Source organism: Rhopalosiphum padi, chromosome 2, assembly GCF_020882245.1.
Source record: "Rhopalosiphum padi isolate XX-2018 chromosome 2, ASM2088224v1, whole genome shotgun sequence".
Classification (NCBI taxonomy): Eukaryota; Metazoa; Arthropoda; class Insecta; order Hemiptera; family Aphididae; genus Rhopalosiphum; species Rhopalosiphum padi.
The window spans coordinates 42622269-42647772 of NC_083598.1; the positions used below are offsets into that span (position 1 = coordinate 42622269).

Genomic DNA, 25504 nt, shown 5'->3' on the forward strand with positions numbered 1-25504 from the left:
ATCTATTAAGCTTAAATTTTAAGCTTTTAAATTTGCTTCCTTCTTTTTTGAACGTTGATTTGTAGGTGGAGAAGAAATATTTCACAGATAGAGCTGCGATTGCATTAATTGTCAACGAAAGAAAAAATTTCAGAAACAACCAAAAACAAATTAAGAGAGTGGGGTATTAATAATTCACAAATAATTGTTTTGTGCTCAATTATCTGTAATCTTATGTAAGATTATAATATATGATTCAATAATATACATTATGTCCATAGCGTATTATTATTAGCTTTATAAAAATATAATAATAAATAATATATGACATGATATAGATATAATTAGAACTTTAATACATTTGTATAATAATATGCTAAAATTACCATACCTTCACAGTATCGTGCGCGATTTAGTCATCAGCAAAATATTAAAAAGCGGTGTTTATATGTTTTCATACATTATATAAGACCGCTGACAACAACCACGAGGCCTGGACTAGATGATTTTGATATAAAAAATAGTATACGTAACATTATATTATAACGTATAATAGTAAATGTTTATTACCAAATTGGTATTTTTTTTACTTATCCTGGGTCACGTGCACGATGTGTTTAATAATAATAATTTATAACGATAAAAAAAAAAATACTGCTCGACAATAAATAAATCTGTTGTACGCGATAAAATATTTCTAGCGACGTACTTCGAAGGTTCAAATAGTTCCTATTCAAAATTGCCGTTTTATACGATTTTAAATGTTTTTTGCAATTATTATAAAACGTTTGCATTATATGATATATGTACACATTGTACATATTATAGAAGTCGTGCTCTCCGACGATAGTATTATACAACTATATACGTATTATTCTTTTTGCAAACTTTATATATGAATTTGTTTTCGTTTCTCATAAATCACACAAAACATAATTATACATAATAGGTTCATTATAATAATTTGCATTTAACTGCTTGTGGAATAATAATAATTAATAATAATTTTTACAGGAAATCTTTATTTTATCTTTAAAGTTATAACGCGCAAAATATAAATAACATCAGTGCTTCCGAAAATACACTACGCGTAAGAAGTTTATAATCAGTTGTTTTAAAGTTGTCTTTGTTTTTAAAAGTTACAAACCACCCTTAAGTTCAGCTTATATATAACCGTACAAAACGATCCTGTATTAACTCGTATATTATTTTAGCCTAATATAGTTTTAATTTAATTTTCATTAATTTGCACGTTTAACACTCTAGATTAATTAATTTATATATTAGTGAAGTGGATATTAAATATTAAACTTTCGCTACGTATAGGTTAAAATATTAATCGCGTAAAATAAGTGATAGATTATGGTAAAATTGTAACCTACTATTTTGTACCTATTAATACAATTTAATCCAAACTAGCGATAATTATGTCAACTACAGTCTACAACGCTATATGCATGTTTGTCATTCTAGAGTATAAGTAATAATAAATAATATTATATATTTGATACAATAATACAATAGGTTAGGTGAGTAGGTATGTTACATAATATAATGTATGTACCGATAATGTGTGAGCAAGTTATAAATTGATCGTAAAAACGTTAATTTAAGTAATATTTACAACAAAATGCATTATAAGTTCTGATAAAACACTAAAACAAATCGTAAACACCTATACCTATACGTTTAGTTTTAAAAAGTAGAACAAATTAAATCTATATGGTCAAATTGTAAGGTGTGACACTTTTATATACAACATCTATGTAAATAAATAATGTATTTATCGCTTTATTAGTTTATTAGTGTATCACATTGACTTTTACACAGCGTATTCCGATTGTTTTCTAATTATATATTTTATAAATAGTAAATCAAACTATACGCGTTAATAATTTACATTTTTTTAAATTATTGTGTATACATAATATAATAGTATAATAACAACATATACATAAATATAAATACTTAATTTAGTATTGTTAAATATATTACATACAGAATTAACGATAAAATGTTAAAACGTAAACAATGATTCCCGAGATAAAATCCATAAAACATAATAATTTAACGTGAATAAAAATTACTGCACTAATTACTAAAATCGCTGAAATATTATACGCATTATTGCCAATAATTTTATCTTGTGTATTAAAAAAAAACACATTTAATTGACTGACATTATTGAGATGGATTATTAATCAAATTAAATCATTATAATATATTATTTATATTTAACTACAATTATTATATTTATTATAACTATATTATAATAAATATAAAATTATAAGTAGGTACTACCTACTTAATAATAATTAATAGTTTACTGCTTATAAATATGTCTCACTAAAAAATATAAAGCGTCGCAATTACTTTTAATTAGGTACACTTACACATAATATTATGTTATTAATTACATTAAATGAAAATGAAACAGAATAATTATTGCAACGTTATTATTATACATTTATACTATGCGGAAATGAAAATAATAAAATATTAAAGTAATTAGTTATACTAAATTTATATACATATAGTCGTAGCGTGTTGATTATATAAATTCATATACGATTTGTATCCATATAATATGTGTAATGTATTTAAATTAAATCACGTAAAGTTACCTATATAAAGATGATTGCGTTTTCTTAATTAATTTACCGACATTACTATTAGGGTCAGCATGTATAAAATATTAGCGCATTTATTTTAGTTTATGCACTACGTTTTTTAAAGCTTTATAGTATTACTAACTACTATATAATGTTTAGCAATAGCTCCAACACGATTTTCTATTTTAATAACGTAAATTTCGTATTTTATAAATTTCGCTACATTTTATACAATATGATTTACATTTTTAAACTAATAAAAATATTTTTATTCTATGCTAAACTAAAATAAATACAAGCTTAATTTTAAATTAAAAATTATTATACACATTGTCAGAAAATGACATCATTTCAGCCATATGGCGATTGGCGAGCACAACAACTCGTGTTTAAATAAACATAAATTAAATTACGTTTAGCTGACACTGCCAGATTTAACAATTTCGATTGAGATTTCCTTTCCAACTATATTTTACGGATCGGAGTCTATTGATATTATTTTTCTAACCAAAAAAGTTTCGAAATATAGCGTGCTATATTAATTAGTGATATACATTTACATATAAGTAGCGAACTTTTTTTTATTACCTACTAATATTGCGGTAATAATAACGCGTACTGTATGGAAAGTATACTAATACTATATATTATATAAATATAATACATAGAGAGTGATTACCAAGTTTCAAACACCAATTAATACTGTAATATGGTTGTTAATTTTTAATTATTGATATGGGAAGTAATGATTCATTTGAGCTGTGTTAAGCTCGTTAAATGATTATATTTAACATATATATATAATCATATAAACCACATACGATTGACAATTCCGGTACGTGCGATCGGAAAACGTCATCATTGCGAGTCATTGCAAATGTCTTACTGGCCCCTGTTTGTTTTAGAGATACAGGAACTCAATATTATATCATTAAACAGATTTGTATCAGAAACAATTTTTTTGCAAAAGCGATAGCAGTTCTACTATATACGGGACGAGGACCCTTGTCGCCCAAACATTTGTCGTCGTTTATCACATTTATTATTATTTTTAATTCAAAAATTGCGTATATCACACTATCACGCAGTATAAATGTACAGTGAATTCATGATGGAAATATTATGTCCCGTCATGTGTTCTGTAACACGCTTTCACAGCACAGACATATCGTCACACTCAGATAAAGGTGCAGCAGCGGCAGACATTTGTGTGTCTATATATATATATATAATATATACTAATCAATAATCGTGTCGTAGAAGTCATTGTGGACCTATACGTATATAATATACTGACAACAAAAGGTCGTTTCGATTTGGATACGCGCGCGTGGCTGATTATATATACGATCGGGCGGTAGTGCGTGGAGGCGGAGGAATTGTGGTGAGATGAACTGAAACGCCGGGGGTCAGGGGAGGGTCGTTAAAAATGATCGAACTTTGGCCGTTTAACGAAACGAAAGTTTTATACCCTTTGCCGGTGGTTTGATATATACCACCTATTTACCTACCCGAGTCGTCGGTCGACCGAAGCGGAGGATGGGACGATGTTTTATAACATCAGCAATGGATATAATAGGGGCAAACTATAACTCGCAGAGTGAGTGAGGAAAGATTAAAAAAAAAAACTTAACTCGATATGATATTAAATGGTTGAATGGCGCTGCTGCAGTCCAATATGATAACTATATTATCATATGAAACATCGAATCGAGTTTTCGCGTATGTTTATATCAATGTTTATATTTAATTATAAATCAAACGAATTGATTGGAAAACCTTAGATGAGGAAAAGTTTATGTATAAGAGCCGTACATCGAATTACGTGGACAAGTGACGACGGCGTTTAATCTGGAAAACGTATATATACTGTGCAGCAGCTATGGGTGTGTGTGTGTGAAAGAGAGAGAAAGTCATGTTTAAGTGGTATTAAAGGGTTAACAGTGCGGCCGGCCGATGCTGTGGTATACTGCGTAGCTAGTCCGGCGGAAAAGTATATTATATATATTATTATATTGTTCGACGCAGAAATCCTCGTATAAGCAACGGCAGAGGCGGTTATCTTTGCCGAAAGTCACGCTCTACTTAACCGCTAAAGTTCTGCGGACCGACAATAAACGAGATGGATGTTAACGCAAACGTTTGACCCAATCCGGAACTCAAGAGCTGTCTCGTATATATATACAAACCGCGCGTGAGTGTATATACAGTATTAAAGTTTATCTGGGACTAAATAAAACCTATATAATGTATAATAATATTATAAAACAATAGTGTATACTGTATAGTTATTGCAGTATTAAATAAATGCGTTAAATAGTGGTGCGTTTATATTTTTTATACCCTAGGGCCAATATTATAGCACCTCCTCAAAAAAAAAATTGTCATTAATATACTCTATAGCTGATTCTTATTTAAAACATTTGATTGAAATATTATTTTGTAGACAGTAAATAATAAATTCTAAGACACAAACAAAAGCTTATGTGTACCTATACATATGTTATAGAAACACTAGCTTTAGTGCGCCTTTATATAATGGACCTAATTTTGTCACTAGTATCTACCCTTGATTGGTATTAAACCTAGGAACCTATATTTTTGATCCGAATGTGTCTAGTTTTATTATAATATAATTGGTAACACTAATTACTTGACGCTGAGGTGCATATTTATATTTTTTTGTATACTTATATGTAAAAAAGAATAAAGTTTAAAGCTGAATTTAAGTGTTTATAGTTATCAGTCATCATAGGTGAAAATCGAACCTGGTTGGGAAATCCATTTATAGTTGATTGGATACGACGCCCACAAGCCCACAGTGTATTTCGGTTTAAGTGTGTCTCGGTTAGGGTGCAATAATTATTTAGGTTATCGGTTCAGGTATGTACAAGTATATTCGCATTCGCTAAAAATACTTATATAACCACCACTAATATATATTTATCACTATAGATGTTTAATTTTCCTTAAAATGGCACCGAGGTCCCAGGGCATTTTATCTGAAAAGTCGACGCAACTGGTGCAAGCAATGGGTAGTATGTAGGTACATACATAATAATATATTATATTTTTCGCCGAATAGCTGATTATTGTATATTAGTTGGAGACTATCACACGCCCATTGCGACACTGATTATAATGAGTAATGACCTATATATTTCGTGAATTTAGTGACATTATATTATAATATATAACAATTACTAGATAACAACAAAATTAAAAAAAGTCAATTTTGTTAGTTTTATTTAAATAAATCTACGTAGTTATTTATTGTAGTTGTATAATAATGTCATATTAAAAACCCTTAAACCTGTGTATACAAAATATATTGATCGGCATTCTCCGATACTCATCACTATACACAAAATATATACCTACATTATTATTATGTATATATGAACGTATGATTAAATCGGAAAACATGTTTCACTACTATACATAATACTTATATATACATATATTATATATACTCGAATTTATTTTACTCGAACAAATTAATTTGTATGTCCGACGCGCGTTGCGGATGCTATATCGTGAGAAAAAGGGATGACAATCGAACCACCCTGTTTTACATTATAATATTATACGTACCGCGTACACGGGTATTAATCCAATTTTGACGTGTTCGTTCGTGCGTGTCATTATATAATATTATTTATAGAATTCTGTCAATTTGCCGAGTGATTTTATTATTATCTCATAATTTAAATTTCAGAGAACGAAATACCAATGTCCGCCATCCGGCTAAAAACGGAGGTAGATATACTTATGCACATTTATATATCTATGTATGATAAAATGAGCAAAAAAAGAATATTGATTTAGGTTATTAAGGAGAAAAAAAGAGAAATTTGTGCATTTATTATTATTTATGTCTGTCACTGTATAGCTATTGTTTAAACGATTATAATTATTATTATAATATATGGTTTATGTATGTATTCATTTTTTCAGTCATAAACGGACCTTGTAATCGATTTTATAGCATAACATTTTTATATATTATAATAATTGACTGTCGTAACTAATTATTCAAAAAAATTGTATAACTATATTATATTCCTAAAACTATTTGTGGCGATGTACATTGTTCGCCTATAAAACAATAATAAATAAAAAAATTGTTGAGTATAATATTATTTTTATCGAAAGCAGCATTGTTCATACATAATTCGTCGATCTCTCGCTAGGATATTAAATTTAATGACTAACTAAAAAATTAATTTCATGATTTATTATTTTATTTTAAATTAAAATACATAATATTTGTTTTTCACTTAACATACATATATATCTATTTAAAAACTAATTATCTTAATTTTGTTGTTATCTAATGTGAATATAAAAAAAAAATCTTTTTGTTATTATAATTAATTTCTAGAATAAAGAATTATAATTATTAAAAGAAAAAAATGTTTTTATTATCATTTTAAATACGACTACTAATTAGTAATTATTAGTCATATGAATATTAGTTATTCAATGACTAATGACTATAATATGAATGTATATGTACTATTAATTTTAATAAAACGCGATCTTAATAATAAAAATACAAAATGCTATTTAGTATTTACCATAAACGCATTGCACACATTTTTCAGTTATGCTTCTACAAGCATGAAAGTGGATGTAAATTAGTTTTCCCGACCAAAATGTAGCTTTTTTTAGTTGTGTGCATTGCACAAATGGTACAATGGTACATATATATAAAGTCTTGAGTAGGTAACTATTTGAATTTATGCGTTCAACAATTGAAATAAATTCGCATACAACTGTAAAAATATAATATATATATTAAATAGGTAGAGTGGCTCGAAAATAACTTAAAAGGGAAATACTCAAACAATCATTAACTGTCATTCCTTCTAATTTTGAGAATTGATTGAAATAGTGTGAAGGACATATAATTGCCAATTGAAATAATATTGTACAATAATAATGTGTTTTTTTTCTACGTAGTACAGCAACGTTTTTTGAACTTCTATTTAGGAGGCAACGTACAATCACCATCGGATTTCACTTGGAATATAATTAAACAAAACGTTTTCCATTCTTTTGTCGGTGTTGATGAAAAAAATTCTGAACATGTTTCCTATATGCATTATTTTAACACAATTTTATCGTGGTGTATCATAATAAAAAATAATGAATTATTAATTGCTATTGTGCTGGCCGCGTCAAATAAAAATAATAATAGTTCATACATTATTACAGTGTAACCACTCAATTTATGAGACGGTCACGCGATTGGTCAACAGCTATAGTTGTGTGCACAGTAGTATATTAATATTGTGCACACGTAAACATACAAAACCTGAAACCAAGTTAGTACTGACCAAAACTATCCCCTCCGCGATTAGTATAGCTTAATCAAAGTGTTTTACCAAACACTACTTACTATTTAGTAAAATTCAAAAATTTCTGAAATCATAAATCAAGTTAAAGAAAATAAACTTGATAGATATAATTGAAATAGTTATGTTCAACTTACGTTAGGTAGAAATAAAATAATAAAAATTGTAATTCAAATAATATAATATATTATGAACAGCATCACGCAATGACCACAGTAACATTTTTAATGTTGGGAAACAATTTATAATTTTGTATTGCTTTAATCAGTGGACCATTTCAAGCGAAATTGGTACTACGTTAAGGTTAATAAAATAAGTCATGAGGCACGGAGTTCAAACACCGATATACGTGCATTAAAAACATTTCAGAGAACTCATTCTATTATTATAAACGTAATAGGTATAGGTATGTGATTGTAATATTGACTAATAAACGGAATAACGATACCACCATGATGAACTGTGTTATCAATTAAATATAAGTTATTTTGAATTATATTATGTATCATTACATTAGTTAATTAAATATTCATATATCGCATATTCAAATTAAATAGCAAAACAAGTAAATTATTTTAAAGTAAAAAAATATTAATAATAATTTACACAAAACAATACTTAAGATGTAATTTCTATGAATATTGAATGCATTTGAATAAATCAATATTCAACATCCATTGATAATAGTACTTAAACTCTAGAGTCTAGAGTAATTGATTCTTCTTGTACTTTCGCAATATGATTAGACTTTGGAATTATTCCAGATAAAAAATAATTAACCTTGTGTAATATTTTATATGTACCTAATACATTAGATTACAGAATAAATTGCCTTTATAGGTAAAAAATAGATACATCCCCAATCACTAATAAGAAAAAATATTAATTACGTATTATGTGAATCGATGGCTTTGATCTATTATTTTTTGATATTTTTTATAGTCATTCCTTCTGAAAAACATTGAGTTTTATTTAAATTATACTAGGTTTTGTACAAGTTTTAAACTTAGATTTTATATTAATATATAAATTTTAGTGTAAATATGTTAAATTATGTAATTTTTACTGTAATATTAACTAATATTATACTAATTAACAAAAATCAAAATTTTTATGTTATAGGTTAGGTATATTGGAATTGTTGGATTATATTATGGTATTATACCGTTTTAAAAAAAAACATTTTGATATTATGTTAAAAGATGTATAACGTATGTAGTCATTTAAAGGTGATGATAAATCATCGTTAAAATATGGTGTTAAGTGAAGTTAATTTAATGATGAACAATAGGTTGACAACTTATTTAAAGAAAAAAAAATATAAAGTCTAAAATATATTCATGAGATATTTTAATGAGTTACTGAGTGAGAATAAATCGCTGATAGTTAAAGATAAGACAAAAACAATAAAATTTACAATCTTATTAATTATTAATACACTGCAAATTGTTATATTTTCGATTAAAAATTAAACCTTATATTATATTATTTACAAATGCTATAATAAATCGATTTTATTGTTAAGGCATAAAAAACCATTTAAACTTACTAAACTAACGGGGTAATACACTTATAAGTTATAACTTAAATAGGTATTACAAGATATACAAAATACACAAAAGTTATATGGTATAGAAATAGGCGTAAGTACTATAGTATATAAAATAAATGAAAATAATATCTTATCGTTTTTAATCTTCAATCATTATTATTTATTAATAAATAATAATATTAAAACAAAATAATAAAATAGGTACCTAATAATACTTAAAAAAAATAAAAACTTTAGTACAATCACTATTTTAAGAATATCAGTTTAAACTTTAAAGTCATTTCAGTACCTATGTCAATTGATTTTTACATTATATAAATAAATTAAGTTACGGTATAGGTATGTTTAACTTTTCAAGTCAAATGCGTCATTAATCCATTTTAATTTAATGCGCAACGAGGTAAAATCACTAACTTAAGATAGCGTGAGGTGTTGAACCAAAATAAATAATTTATACGGACACGAAATGTTGGCGAGAAGATCCTCCCTCCATTTAGCATTTTGTTAACAGCCTTTATTCGGATGTTTTTTCGATGAGATCGCGGGAGGGTTGAATAATAATTTGGCCTAATGCGAGCGGGTATCTTTTATAAAATTCAGAAGGAACGATATGGTAACCATAATAATAACGAACAGTTTTTCTTTAAAAGAAAATACATTTATTTATTCTTAATTCGTCCTTATAATAATAATTTAATATTTAGTATACAAATGCATTTTATGTACATTTACTTAGTCATGGTTGTATTCGTAGGTATTACAAATTATTTATAACAAATACGATACGTCGATGTATATATATGTATATACAACAAAGTACTGATACGATTAAAAAATATTTAAATACTACTCTTATAATTTATAACAATATACATATTATATAGTATATATATATATATATTGTTAAGTTCATAAGTTGTCAAGACCATTATTAGAACGAAAATAAATGTATTTATAATAAGTTAAAAGTTTTAAATGCCATCTCATGGTATATTTAACACACTATTGTTCAATATTAATTACTGGTAAAGTATAGTTTTTATACAACTTAACTTACAATACTAACAGTGGGTGCAGCGATAATACTCTGTCAATAAAGTCTTTATACGTTTTAATAATTTGTATAGCACATAATATGTTTATGTTATATATATATATTAATATAATATATACACAACAGCGTTTAGGACTAAAATTCACCGAATACGTCGTTCAAAATTTTCAGATAATAACTACTAATTCGTTGGATAATTAACTTGAATTTATTTTTCATAGAAATATACAGGAATATCCATCTAAACATACGACGTGTATTAATGGTTGATGGAAATTGTTAGGTTTTTAGAGCTATATTCATAATAGCAAAATTCATAATAATCCGCTGGCTACAGAAAATGGCTGATTATAATTTGGATGTGATGGGATAATTTTTGTGACACGTTATGATGAATAAATAATAATACTGGACACACGTAAATAGATAGATACTATAACTATATTGTTGCAATTATATTGTCAAAATATATTTATATATATATATATATATATATTATTTTAATTTGTATAACAAGTAGCAAGTTATTTTTGAAAACCTATAACAGGCCAACAGCCGCCTATTTAGTGGCGAGAAAAATGTATTCAAAAAATAATTACACACACAAGTACAATACTTAAATTGGATAAAGAAAATAGAAGGGACACAAATATAAAAAAAAATTGCAAATCCAAAAATTTAAAGTTCTTAACGATTATAGGATGTATAATTAGTAGGGGTACGCTAAAATATCTGTAAAATAGTGTGGGTGCTCAAACTTCAACGGCCCCTTCCAATTCATATTACATTAATTTAGCTAAGAGTTCACCGTCGTCAAGTCGAGTATCGTAATATTATATAGGCAGGAAAGCGCACGGCTGTGGAAGCTGCGAAAGAGGGTGGAGGGAAAGAAAGAGAGTGAGAGAGAGAGAAATGTTTATCTTTGCAGCACTGAGTGAAGAAAACGCACGTCTATACTGAGAGGGAGAGAGTGAGACTATATCAGAATAGAGAGACAGAGTGAGAGGGAACGAGAAAGAGAGAAAATCGTATACATATATATATATATATATATATACGCATGTAAGTACACACATGTGATATATACATACATACACACGCACACACATATATATATATATACATATATAACCCGTCGAAAAGTAATTTAAGGTGGAACCGTTTAGCTTTCAACAAGCGGCGGCGAAGTCGTCGGCGGACCCTATAAAAGGGTGGGGACGGCACGAGACGGCGCGGCGGAGAGGAGCGCACGCCCCGCGCACCCGTTCAGTAGCTGTTAAACTCGCATTACAGTCACGTTTATAGTCATCGGCCGACCGTTCGTACGGACGTTATACACGCGCGCGCGTCCTCGTTCTCGTCTTCGTCGTCGTTGTCATCGTCATAATAATAATAATAATAACAGTGTAATTTCTCTCTCACTCGCCAGTCGAGCGTTCACGTGTATTATTATTGTCGTGTACGGATTTTTTTTTCTATTTCGAACCGCGCAGCGTGTGTTTGATCGTCTCTGGCACGACGGATCGTTCCTAATTTTTTTCGGCCGAGTGATACGCGCTACGTTTCGTCTCCGTTTTTCGTCACCCACAAAAAAAGTGTTTCGATATTACTATAATATAATAATATAAATAACAGTGTACAGTGTGCGCGAGCCGTGCGTCAAGGGTAGTTTTTACGTCGTCCGCGGGCGCCCGCGGGTGTGTGTCGCGCGCGTGAGATGTGTCGTCGTCATCCGTCGTCGTCCGTCGTCGTAGTTATTCGCACCGGTGTGACGCGATCCGTGTGAAATGTTGATGATGATGGACTGCAGCAACAGGAAGCCGCCGGCGGACTTGTCATCCGGCGTGGTCGTAGCGGCCGTGTCGTCACCGGAGCTGACGGTTGCCGGCACGTGGCACCCCCACGTGTACGGAAACCCCCCCAGGACGCCCACTGCCCACAACGTGGCTGACATACTCGGATGGACCAAAGCCGGTACCGACGAACAGCCCTTAAACTTGTCGACGGCCAAACGGCCGAACGGCACCGTGCTGGACCTGACCAAGATCAAACGGAAAGGTAAGACCGCGTTTGATTATTATTGTTGTGACAACGATAAAGTCGAGTTAGTCACCCACGGTTATCGTGTTTAAAGAGTCGAATGTTTCCCAATTCTTACGGGTAACGTGTTAACTATTATAGGTACTTATTAAACACAAGGAATCCGGCACGACGCGGTATACAGTGTAAGAACGACTATTATAGTACCAATTAATTAAGACGACACAACGAATATATTTTATTTTAACGATAGATCGTTATTGGTACCGTGGGTTACGTATCAGCGGTAATACGCGGTAGTGCGGTACATATCGTGAATACCGTGATTACATCATCTTCGTATCTGTATACCGCGGTCATTTAGTAGTTACCACTTACCAGCAGCAGGATTCGTTTTCAGTTTGTATTATTATTTATGTAACACATTATATTAAAATATTATTTTATACTCGTGGAAATTTTTTTTTTTTAAACGTTCTACTCTATCGCCGCGTCGTGACGGTGCTGTTTTTATTCTCAATACAAAACGCTCCGTGCGCTGCGCATTCGTTCGTTGTTTTTATATTTTTTCCTTCGCCTTGACTGCTGCAGTCTTGGTTTTTCAATCTCACGCCGTTTTCGTCCACGCGTATCAAATCACGACAAAAACGACGACGACGGCGCCACGTCCTTCAGTCGCGGAACAATCTACAGATCATCACGGATTTAAGATAATGTCACACGCGAAAAACGTTTCCAGTTACGACCTCACCGCAACAGCCGAAATCAATCTCCAGATCCAATTTTTTCTATCTTTCAGACGGAGCACGGCTGATTTATTTCAAATCCATTATGATGTACGCGTGTTTAATTATTATACTGCGATATAGACTACTAAATTAGGTTTTATTTTTTTCTCTCGTCCGTAACTACGTGTAGGTTCTATGAATAATATAGATAGGTATTAGTCTAACGATACACTATACAGTCACATCTATATCGATTCGACCGTCTGTTGTTTTTACGATAAACTATTTTTTTCCGTCTCTCTGAGCCGGCGGTATTACATACATATAATACAAACTCGTCGAACGACGCCGTTAATTATCTTCGTGCAGTGTACGATAAACAATAATATAGCTGCAGTTTTTTTTCTTCCGTATCGAACCGTTTTAAATAGCATACGCGATTGCACAATAAAAATTCTATTTGAAAACGATATGCTACGCATTTATTGTCGTACTAATACACAGATGTGTGCGTGTTTGTGCGTGTGCGTGTGCGTTTTTGATGTTGAGGTGTAATTCCGTTGACGTCTTAATAATATGTCGTTTACGCACGGCGGGAGTGCAGCGGCGTCGTTTCAGGTGCAGTGCAGGCGCCAATAACGAGAATTAAATAAAAATAAAACCCGTACGAGACTATAAGCGCATTACTATAATAATAATAGTAGTAGTAGTAGTAGTTTATAAGCCTATTACCAGTAAACCGTATATTGTTTAGTTACAACTTACTATCCTTTGTTAAACGCTTTTAATTTAAATTAAGGTTTTTTATATTAAAAATAAAAAAAATACACACATTTTCAAAAAACATTTTGTAGATTGTCGATGGAAATATTGTGCGTGGGTCCGATGTAACGAATAATCTACAAAATAGTTTATATCGTATGCAAGGGAGTAGAGACACGTGTGGTTCGAATGTCTAGACTCTAGAAAATAATAAATAACGGTCACCCGTGTTTTGCAGCGAAGTGACAAGTTTTCCGCGAGCACGCGGTATAGTATGACGCGGCGGGGTAAACGTTGCGTTATATTATATCCCATCCCATCATCCTCGCGCGTGGTGACTATGGTCCGTCAGTGGTGGCGGCAGCGGCCGGTGTAGTATAATCGATCCGTATAATTCCCCTCGTCCTCTCGCCACTATAATTGAACGCCAAGCCGTATATAATTGATAATCGCCCGGCTTGTTTGCGTCTACCGAGCTAGTGATGCGTGTTATGTATAGGTATCACCGCCCCATACAACTGCGCTATATGGTACCTATATATACCTAACTACCAATATGCATTGCATGATGATTTACCAAGTATGTTCACCTACTTTTTTTCTCCAATAATGCAGTTATTCAAAATCTGATGTTTGGAATTTTTAAATATATGTACTTAAAGATCATATTTTAAAATAATTGAGTTTTTTTGTACTACCTACGTGTCTTGTGAAGGTACTAACTTCTGTTTTTTAAACGAAAACCTCATTTATCTACGGTAAATTATTTAGTTTGGATCATTTTACTAAAAATGTTGATGTATAAATATTAAAATTTGAACTTTAGTAGTTATTAAGTTATTTAACTTTGTGTAATAAAGATAATATGGCTCTATAGTAATGGGTTTGGAAGACTAGGTGCTATAGCGAGTTTTAAAATGTTAGTAATTAATATTAATGTATCGATATTTATAATTTCATAAATTAAAATTTGAAGACATTAAATTAGTTACTAAAGAAAAAAAATAAGGGTACGTATATGCCTAGTGAATCACTGTAAATCTTTGCACAAACATCACAATTCACCCCGTATTCATTGAGATCTATATAATATAAGCCGTAATATATTTTTAAGGCAGGGTACCACCTATTTTCCAACCGGTTCGCGGACATTCAAAATTCCGAAATCGTTATACGATATTTTTATTTTTTTTTTGTCGCTATAACATACCTACGCTAAAGACGAAAAATCTATTTTTTAATAGAAAAAAAACATGTTTGTTTTATGTGCAGAGAAGAGAAATTTCGAAGAAACTCCAAAACGTCAACGAACTAATTTTACACCGGTTTACAGCCGTTGCAGTTTTACTTTGCCAATAATACATAGTATATATATATATATTCAATATTGTAAATTTAATATACCAGATGTGTATATGAGTATATAGGTGCAACTAGACCTTAAATTTTAGGGGTACTAAAATTAAACAAAATGTATGTGATACAAATTACCTACTATATTCTATTATTTACAATATTTATAATGATAATAAATTTGGTATTACATATATATATTAATAGTATATGCATCTATATCTTTATATTAAAGCAATTCTCTTGTCTTCAGTTGTTAATGTATTTATCGTATTATAGAAATTAATACACTAGAATAAGTGTATAATTATAATAAAGTTATTTGGAGGTATTCACAAAATAGTTTAGGGTGTTAAACACCCTTAAACAAGTTGCGCCATTGTAGTAATTTATGTATTAGAATTTTGAGTAACGTCAAAAAATATGAAATTTACAATTTTTTTTTTAAAAATAATTTATAAAAATATTTAATTTTAATGACATAATTTTCTTATAGATTGCTGTCAAAAAATAGGATGGAGATATTAGATATTATTATTAATAAATTGATTTAGGTATTCGTGAAATAATTAGAGTGATGATACAAAGTTTTGGAGACACACAATATATTGTAGGTACCTTATATGTATTAATACGACTGTACTCTAACGTTATAATATATTATATCGGAAAATCGGAAACGTGTTTCTAGACAATTTTTATGTAAGTTGAGGCGTCTTGCATAAAATATAATATAGTTTAAATATGTAAGTACCCACATAATATAAACGTCACGATGGAAACTAACTTGTAGACTGTTATATATATATATATTAATATTATTATGTTGACGGCCGCGGTATTTCGCACGCGTTGATTTCTTTTTCTTTCTTTTTTTTTTTAAAAATTTTTTACGGTTTCGAATCAATGAATATACTATGCCCGAGCCGTCGTTGCGTGTTTAATAAACGTTTTGGAAAGCAAACACGAGGACTAATTATTATTATCGTACAGTTCTTTCGTATGATTCATTAAAAAATTTGGTCGTCGTCCGCATAAAATATAATTATATTATTTAGAGACACTAGGAAACGCACGTTCTGCTTTATGTATAACCAAGCCCACACACAATTATTATAATTATTAATCTTCTTCTTTTTTTTTTTTTTTTTGATAACCAAAGTAGTATAGTGTTCATTCTCGTCTAAATATATACATAAAAATAAATTAGTATTTTTATTTAATATCGATAGTTCAAAACTCAGTTTCCGAGTATTTGTTACTTTTTTAAAAATTAAATTTGAAATAATATATACACAGCACCATTATAATATTATATTCGTATCGAACCTAGTTAATTTATATTATGTATACATACAAAATGTTTTTAATCGGAAGTCACGTTTGGAAAACGTTTCAATGAGTCACATTTTATGATCGTAATTTTAATTTTAATTTTTTTTTATACGCATGCAATACAATTTGCGTGTATATTAAACATTAAAACATGGACGTTTTTCGACGAATCAGACCATGTGATATTATTAGTTTTTTTTTCTGTAGAAACACATACTTGTGTCATATATTTAGTGAATCCGGCTATGACATATTATGAACTACATATTTGTCATATTTATTATATTATAAATTTATAACATATCATCATCCCACGCTTTGTCTTTCAGCGTTGTAGTAGTACACGTTGCGCTTGCTATCAGTCAGAACAACCGTATATTTTGTTAAACGTTTCCAGTCATGAATATATATATATATCATATAATATATACACAAACATATTATTTTGTATAAAACGTTTGGTTTTATTTTTTCGCACCGACAGCAATTGAAATCGATTACTTCAAAGGGTCTGGAAGGGGCATATAATATAGAGGGGACGGGGTCTCGACGAGAATCAATAATATAATATAGAGTCGTTATAATACGCAAAACAAAGAGTATACCCGCGCGTCCTATATATACATATATATATATATATATATGTATTGGTGCAAAGGCGCGCGCGTAATCGGTGGTGGCGGTCGGTTGTCGAATAATAATAATATTATAATAATGTTCGGGCCGGGCCGCTGCAAGAGAGAGATGATATTATTGGCGAGCAAAGGTTAGCGAATATTATTGTTATATTATTGTTCGCGTCAAAGTTCCGTTTTGTAGGTACCACTACCGTAGTCAAACGTTTTGCACCGTCATATTATTATTATTATTATTATTTTATTCTTCTCTGCCCGTAATATGATAAACAAACAAAAGGGGCTGCTACTGCTGCTGCTGTTGTTGGTAATTCGTTTTGCCACTGTAATCCTTTTTTCCTGTTGCCGACGACGACGTGACTGTATATGTACACGCTGCATATATATATTTATATAGATATAAATATATTGTCCTCATGTCGGACGTGCGTGCACAAAAATTATGTTTGTTTTGCTGATTGCTTAAATATAATGTGCGCATTATATTGTACATTACACGTATAAATGCCAATGCAAGATTGTAAAATTTAAAAATTTAAAATCGTAACTGATGTCAATCATCCCCGTCACTAAATGACGTTGTCTTTACAAGATGGTATCGTTTCGAATCTCGTAGTGTGCTGTCGATCGCGAACAGAAAATATCTGATGCCTCAAATCCATGAATCATAATAATTGTGTGAAGGTACTCGTTACTCGTATAGTACGCTGGTGCGCATATTATTAAATTATTACTGTTATTCAAATCGTTTTACGTTTCACTATAGATATAATGCTTCAGTTTCGTCTCGCGCAATACTTTCGTATTATATGTTTGTAAACAAAAACGATAGTCATTAGGTCGCTATTGCGTTTAAAATTGATCGTACAATAAATCGTTTACACGCAATGTATGCTAATGATAGAGGATGTAGTGCAAACTCCCAAATTATGCATTCACCAAAAATTACAAATAATAATAATAATAATAATAATAATAATTCGTTGTATGTCCTCCAGGCTTATAATCTATAGGTGTAATGATTAAAACGCACTATACTATAATACGTATAGGTTTATAATTTATACCTGTATATTAAGTAGGTACTAGGTACACAGCGGGGTATTAAAAAATAAAATCATTTTATGAATTGAAAAAATACACTTATGTATATATAATGCCAAACACTTTTAACATTTTTCTACAAATTATTCAATATAAGTAAAACGTATGCTTATTGTATAATCGTTCGACAATAATAAAGTCATTCATATTTATTAAATAACGAATTTATCATCACACATTATATATTACAATCAAGACTACCTCTATTTATGATACTATTTATATAATATATTATCGTGTGTTTCTTTTTTTAAATGCACTTCTCACACCTGTACGTGTAACCAGCAGCAATATAGTCAAATCGTGGCGCCATGTTGTGCTTCGTTTATAATAAATAATAATGTATTAATGTAAAAACATATTTTATGGGATACTATACATATTTGGTAAAAATGTCGATGTATGCTGTGTGCACAAGGCACATGGTTAGTATTCAACACAATAGGTTAGGTTTAAATTTTGTAAATTGTAATTAATAATTATTTTTATATTGCACATAGTGTCGCCGACCACTATCATCGAGCTATTGCAGATATATTATAGTTATTATAATTATTTAAGCAACGCATAAAACAAGTATAGTTTTTATTTCAATAAAGATTTTTTTTTTGAAAATTAAAAAACGATTAGAGTTGGCTGTAACATTTTAAAAAGTGATTGCGACGACCGAGGAGGGGCCATCCATCGTGCGGCGCTCGTTGCAGTCGTTACGGTTGCGGATTTGTATACAAACTCATGCACATAATAATATAATGTAAACCGTTTAAATGGATTCCTGATGTTAACTCTCTCTCTTTTTCTCTCGGGAGGACGCCGGTCTGGTCAATAAATTGTTCATATATCTGGAACGGTTATATTAGCGTATAAATAGTGCCCTTTTTTTATACAAACGATATCATCATTATTATTATTGTTTTAATATATGCGTAAAGGATTTCAGAGAACATTTTTTTTTTTAAATTCATCTTTCTCTTTTATAACTCCGTCACATTATTACCGTATTAAAACCACGTAAACTAGTTTCGCAAACCATAATAATATATTTATATATTATTTGACAATAATAATTTGTATTTCGTATACCATTATCATCATAATAATATGTATAGGTACATACAGTACCTATATATCAAAATTAAAACATTTTTTTTAAATACAAAAATGCTGGATTGTCTTTATTATTATTTAGTATTTATCCACATAGCTTACAGTTGTTGTTTGTTCTTTACTGACGAACGCTATTATAGTTATTAATTTATTATATTATATAACGCACAATACGTTGTTATTTAATAAAACATAAATTCCCATTAAAATAATATACATCAAACATTAAAACGGTTATTTTTTAATCCAATTGTGATTTCCAAAAACTGCTGAATGCGTTAGTTTTTTTAAAAAAATCACCCATTTATGGTTTTATAGTTTATACATGTCACTGTTATTTACTCGATGCGTTTAAAAAACAATGGAATTGTTCAGTTTTATCGCCCCCTTCTCTCGATGACACACAATGATCAATATTGTGTCGTGTCGTTGCTGTATACGGCCAGTCACCTTAAACAGTCCGTATCTGCATATATTATGTAATATATTAAATCATAAACAGCAGTGTTTTATATATCAATAGTAAAATATAAACAATTTAATAAAGGATGTTTACACTCATGATTAAGGAATAATTAATATGCGTGTATCCTCATCAATAATGTCATCAATAATAATCCTCATTTATCCTCATCCTCCAACTAAAATTATTTAAATTTTTTGAGTATTATATTGTATGTATACTTAAAACAAAAAAGTTTTAGATTCCTCGTCAATCCGATGACGTTGAATCTCTTTAGCTACCGCGTTTTGGCAAGTACCTACATTTTGACAAGCTCTTTTGCGACGTTTGTGATGTGTATAATCGAGCGATAAATTCTTAAAGTCTGCGAACAGGTATATGTATTTATTATACCTGTGTTCATATACAGTTGTACACCAACACCATCATAATTCATAAGAAATATTTTTGTATTTGTCATGGTCTATCGATTTTACCGACGTAAATCGCCCTTGTGAGTTTTGCGTTTTCACTAATAAAATACTATATTTACAGAATTATACCCACAGCTTATAATTGTGGTCATCGACGAGGTAACTTAAATATTTTATTATAACTGTTACTACTTACTAATAATATGATTTATTTTTACTATTATCTATATTCTATACACATAGCTACCGCCTTCTCTCGTTGGCTATTTCGACGATTGACTATCGTATAAAAATAATACATGTCCTTAATTTGTTGGCAAAGAAAAAACAATTTATGTAAATGTAGTTTAATTGAATCAAACACGCACTAAACGGGAAACGTAATTATTCACGGAACAAGAATAGAAAGAGTTCAAAGTGTGTTCTCTTCGTGTGTAAATTATTGTTTATTGTTTGCAACTACGCATTATGTACACGACATTATAATTTTTAATCGACGGTCAGTGGCGGTGGCAATGTGATTAGGTTCTTATGTATACACGTATAATAATATAAGTTACACAAAAGGTCAAAACCATAAATACATTTTTCTTTGTGCATAGTTTGATCGATTTTGATCAGATTTAAATTGTCTAAAATTCTACAACGAAGGTTAACTATATTATACAGGTATATTTATATTATATATTTTTTTGAACATATAAATCCCGAACAGCCAATTCCTGGGAAACATTCCGACATCCATTCCATCGTCTTGGTATTAGCAATATATTAATAGGTACGCGTGGAGGAGGCAATTAACAATCCGCGTATATTATAATACGTTGATGTAATACATGTGTAAGCAAATAGTTATAGTGGCAACGTCGCGTAATCGTTTCGTTCTTAACAGTATGTCAGCGCACTAAATACCAATTTGTTCTCTTTCTTTAGCCCAACACACAACATAGTCAATGTTCGTTCAGCAAATTCAATTTAAAATTTTGTGTTGATAGTTTTTATTAAAAAGTGTATTGATTTATATCGTCAAACTTAAATGTAAGAATAATATCTTGAATAACTCATATCTGAATAGCTCATAGGTCTCTATAGTTTAATTAAAAAGTTAATTATAACTAATATGTAAAATATCACAATTTTAAAATGTCTGTAACTCATTTTAAAATTAAAATATTAATAAGAACTTTTTGAGGTGTCAAATTAATATTCTTACCTTTAAGTTTGACAATAGGTCAAATCTAGAAATATTAAAGCTATATATGTATACCTATATACAATTGGATCTGCTGAACACAAGTTTACTATATGTTATATGGATCAGAGAGAGAAAACAAAATGGTGCACTGGCATCCTCTTAGTTATCTTGTTGATAAAATCATGTGTAATAACAATTGGCAGCCAATCGACCAACCGATTTACGATGCACACGAATATTATAATCATTATTGGAATTTAACGAGTGAGTGTATTATGTTGCGCGGCCGACCGTGGTCTGTGATTTCCGATCGACTTCCTCCTCGAGTAGTTGTATTCCACGACGACAACGAATAAATTATTGTATTATCTCGTAGCCCGTAGGTGTATACTATAATATAAACCTTGACAGTGCATTTTTAGACACATATTTTGTATCTATGTTTGTTATCGAATCTTTATTATCATAGTCACGAATGTCTATCGAGGATTTTCGGATATTTGGCAATAATTTACTACATTTACGGAGTGTTGTTGTTGCAATGGTCATAAAATATGCATATTATACATGTGATGTGTGATACTGGTATAACAATTTTTTTTTTAAATTATTGTTGGATTAATACTATATTATAATATTCGTATATTGTAAGTATATACCTAATTTTGAGATAACACAATATTTACTCGTCGGCTATAATATTATGTGCGTGCAATTATTAGTGTAAATGTATGTGTATGTGACCGTGGCATATATTTTCACATTTTGCCACATATTATAATGGCGTCATCGAAAATGTTTAACTCTATAATATAATACTTTGTGCTCGTGTGCCGCTACCGTATATTATACCCATTTATATACTTATATACTAATACTATACACAATATTTGCGCGACTCAAAAAAAAATAATGTTAGTCCTCGCGCGTCGCAAATACTTGTCAAACCAGATAATTTTTTTTCACAAATTTGGATCACATGAGAAATCGGATATGATAAGATCGAAACTAGTTCATAGTTGTCAGTGTTATAAAATTATTATACCGTCGATGGTAATTTAATATTTTTCAACAAAATTCGTGTTAATATTAGTTTTATTATATGTATATTCTATAGTAATTAACTAACGACTGCAGTGAGAAAAGTAAAAATGTACAAAAACGCAATGATTAAAAAATATATTTAATCATTTACGAATCGTTTTAAGGAACACTGCACGATAATAAATTAGCGTACCATCAGCAAATTTAAATCGAAATTCAATGCGCTCAATTCATATGTGAACACGCATTTTTATGAGTTTGTTAGACCCGATAAAAAAATTTAAAAAAAAATGATTTGACAATTTACGAGCATGCATTGAAATAATCGCAGGTTGTCGCAATAATTGTATTAAAATATATAATATATAATTGTGAAATGTGTGCGCACAGTTGTAATGCGTATAGCAAAAAATAAAATAAATGTGAATTGGCAATCGGTGAGAGTTGACGATTTCCGAAAACAAAATCATAACAATCGAACACTGCACGCGCGTATATTATGTATAGGTACATACATTGTCGTTATGACAACGTTTTGGACATGTACATAATTTTATTATTATTATTATTATTATATTTTTTATAGATACGCGAAGAAAGCCACCTGCGAATACAGGTATACCGGAAATCGGTGTAATCATTATATAGGTACATAATAAATATGAAGCAAGTACGCGGGACGTGCATAATATTATTTCTGAAATCATTGTGTTGCGCATTTTATGACTGTGACACAAGTGCGGTGGTTATGGCCATTAACGTGAAACGGAGAGTAATCTTAATAATAATAATATAATATAATATAATTTAATATACATATATATACCAACCTATATAGTGTGTGATGTCATCGGTGTGGCGGTAGTTTTGACATTATTATTATTACTATCATCATCATCATCATCATTTGTACATTTTACCGTATCTCGCGAGCGGACTGTTTGCACAATACTAATGGGCACACATTTTTGGATGGTCGAATATTTACATTTTTTTATTTCACTCCACCGTAATGGTTTTTCTCTGCTCTTGTTTGTTTTATTTGTACGTGGCGCACGCCCGCGCGCGTGTGTGTGGGTACCAGGTAATGGATCTATCGACTATCAAGCATAATATACGGGGTGATCTATGTAACGTAAGAGTCGTAAGACACAGAGAAGTTTTTGAAAATATTTTTATTTACATGATTTAAAGTGATTGCAAAATAATATTTATAGAAAAAAATTATACTTATACTATTTTTAAGTTTTACTATTTTAAATGACAGCATATATTTTTTATTTCATAATCCGAAGCAGAATATTTCAACCTATAAAAATCAAATTTCATACAAGTAGTTAATTAATTAATTAGTATTTAAATTTTTAAAAGGCGGAGTAGTGGACAAACATTTTGTGAAGTGCCCCGTTTGTATCACGACCACTCAATTCGTCAAAACTTTAAATTCTCATAAAGTCAGTCTTTTTGTCCAAAATTTAATTTTTGTGTATCGAAATACTCCGAAAAATATTTTTCTTTAGAGTAAGGAATAACAAATGATTACGATAAACAATATTTTTTTAGAGAAATGTAGTTTTTTAAATTTTAATTACTTAAAATTATGTAAAATAAATATTTCCATAAACCTTCTACTATTTGAAATAATAAATAATGCCTTGTGTTAAATGGATCGCCCGGTGTGATGTAGGAACCCACTCACGCACGCACAATCATGTAAGGGTGTGTGGCGATAATATTTATTTCATAAACATATCCATTGTTAATGGTGTAGTTTGTACATTTCTCTCTCAGCCATCTGTGTATATATTCGACTAATTTCCATTTATTGGCTTCCGCTGTCATATACCCGTGCTATACGCGTTGTATAGTTTTACCCCAATTTATTGATGATTATTATTATATTATAAGTATTCACCGTAGTATTCCTGCGTAGTGTTTATTGTTTAGCGTACCACAATAATAATAATAATAATAATAATGATAAGCTTCCGCGTCCAGCCGTTTTCGTTGCAATAATCTACTCACACCGAATTTAATAACGACTTTTATCGTGCCAATATATATGCTGCTTTTTTGATTTGTATACGAGTACAAATTTTCGTCGGCGCACATGGCAATAAGATTCTAAATTTCTATAATCTATACAATGGTACACGCTCAAACGAGTATATTATGTACAGTAATGATCACAATATATTTAATGCGTAGAGTAGATAATATTATATATACCTTTGTATTTTAACAATAATAACATTATTTACCGAACGATTTGCGTATACTATTTAAAAAAAACACGTGCCAGATTAAATTTTAATTTTAATTAAAGTGCGACTACATAATCTACATATATATATGAATCACCAACTATACAGTAGCCAGTAGGTATTATACTATTATTATAACGGGAGACGAGACAAAAAAAACTTTTATCGCCGATTGTTACAATAATTCCGGCTCATGTTGTTTTATCCTCGAATTTAAATTTAGTTCAAAGTAAGTGTCAACAGTTATACATTAACAAAACGTTTTTAATTTTTACGACTCCGTAAACACCCGTCGCGGAATATTACTATTTTTATAGTAACGTATGCGTATAACGGTAGTAGGTATATAATAGTATAATAACCTATCCTCGGAACCGAAAGACATAAAATGAAAAAAGATAAGGCCAAACCGACAGTAATAATATAATGTAATATCTCTTTAAAACTTTAAAAATCCTATAAAATTGATTTATAAGATTTATGTCTATGAAAAGCCACGCGTTT

General features: G+C 30.0%; 1 protein-coding gene across 1 annotated transcript in view; it reads left to right on the forward strand.

The window, feature by feature from the left end:
- The first annotated feature begins 11826 nt into the window (after positions 1–11826).
- Positions 11827–25504, forward strand: part of LOC132919789 (homeobox protein Hmx-like) — a 94226-nt gene continuing 80548 nt past the window's right edge. Inside the window, exon 1 of the mRNA XM_060981636.1 lies at positions 11827–12615. Within this exon, the coding sequence (XP_060837619.1) occupies positions 12345–12615 (271 nt within the window). The 5' untranslated portion in view covers positions 11827–12344. The remainder of the gene's footprint in view (positions 12616–25504) is intronic.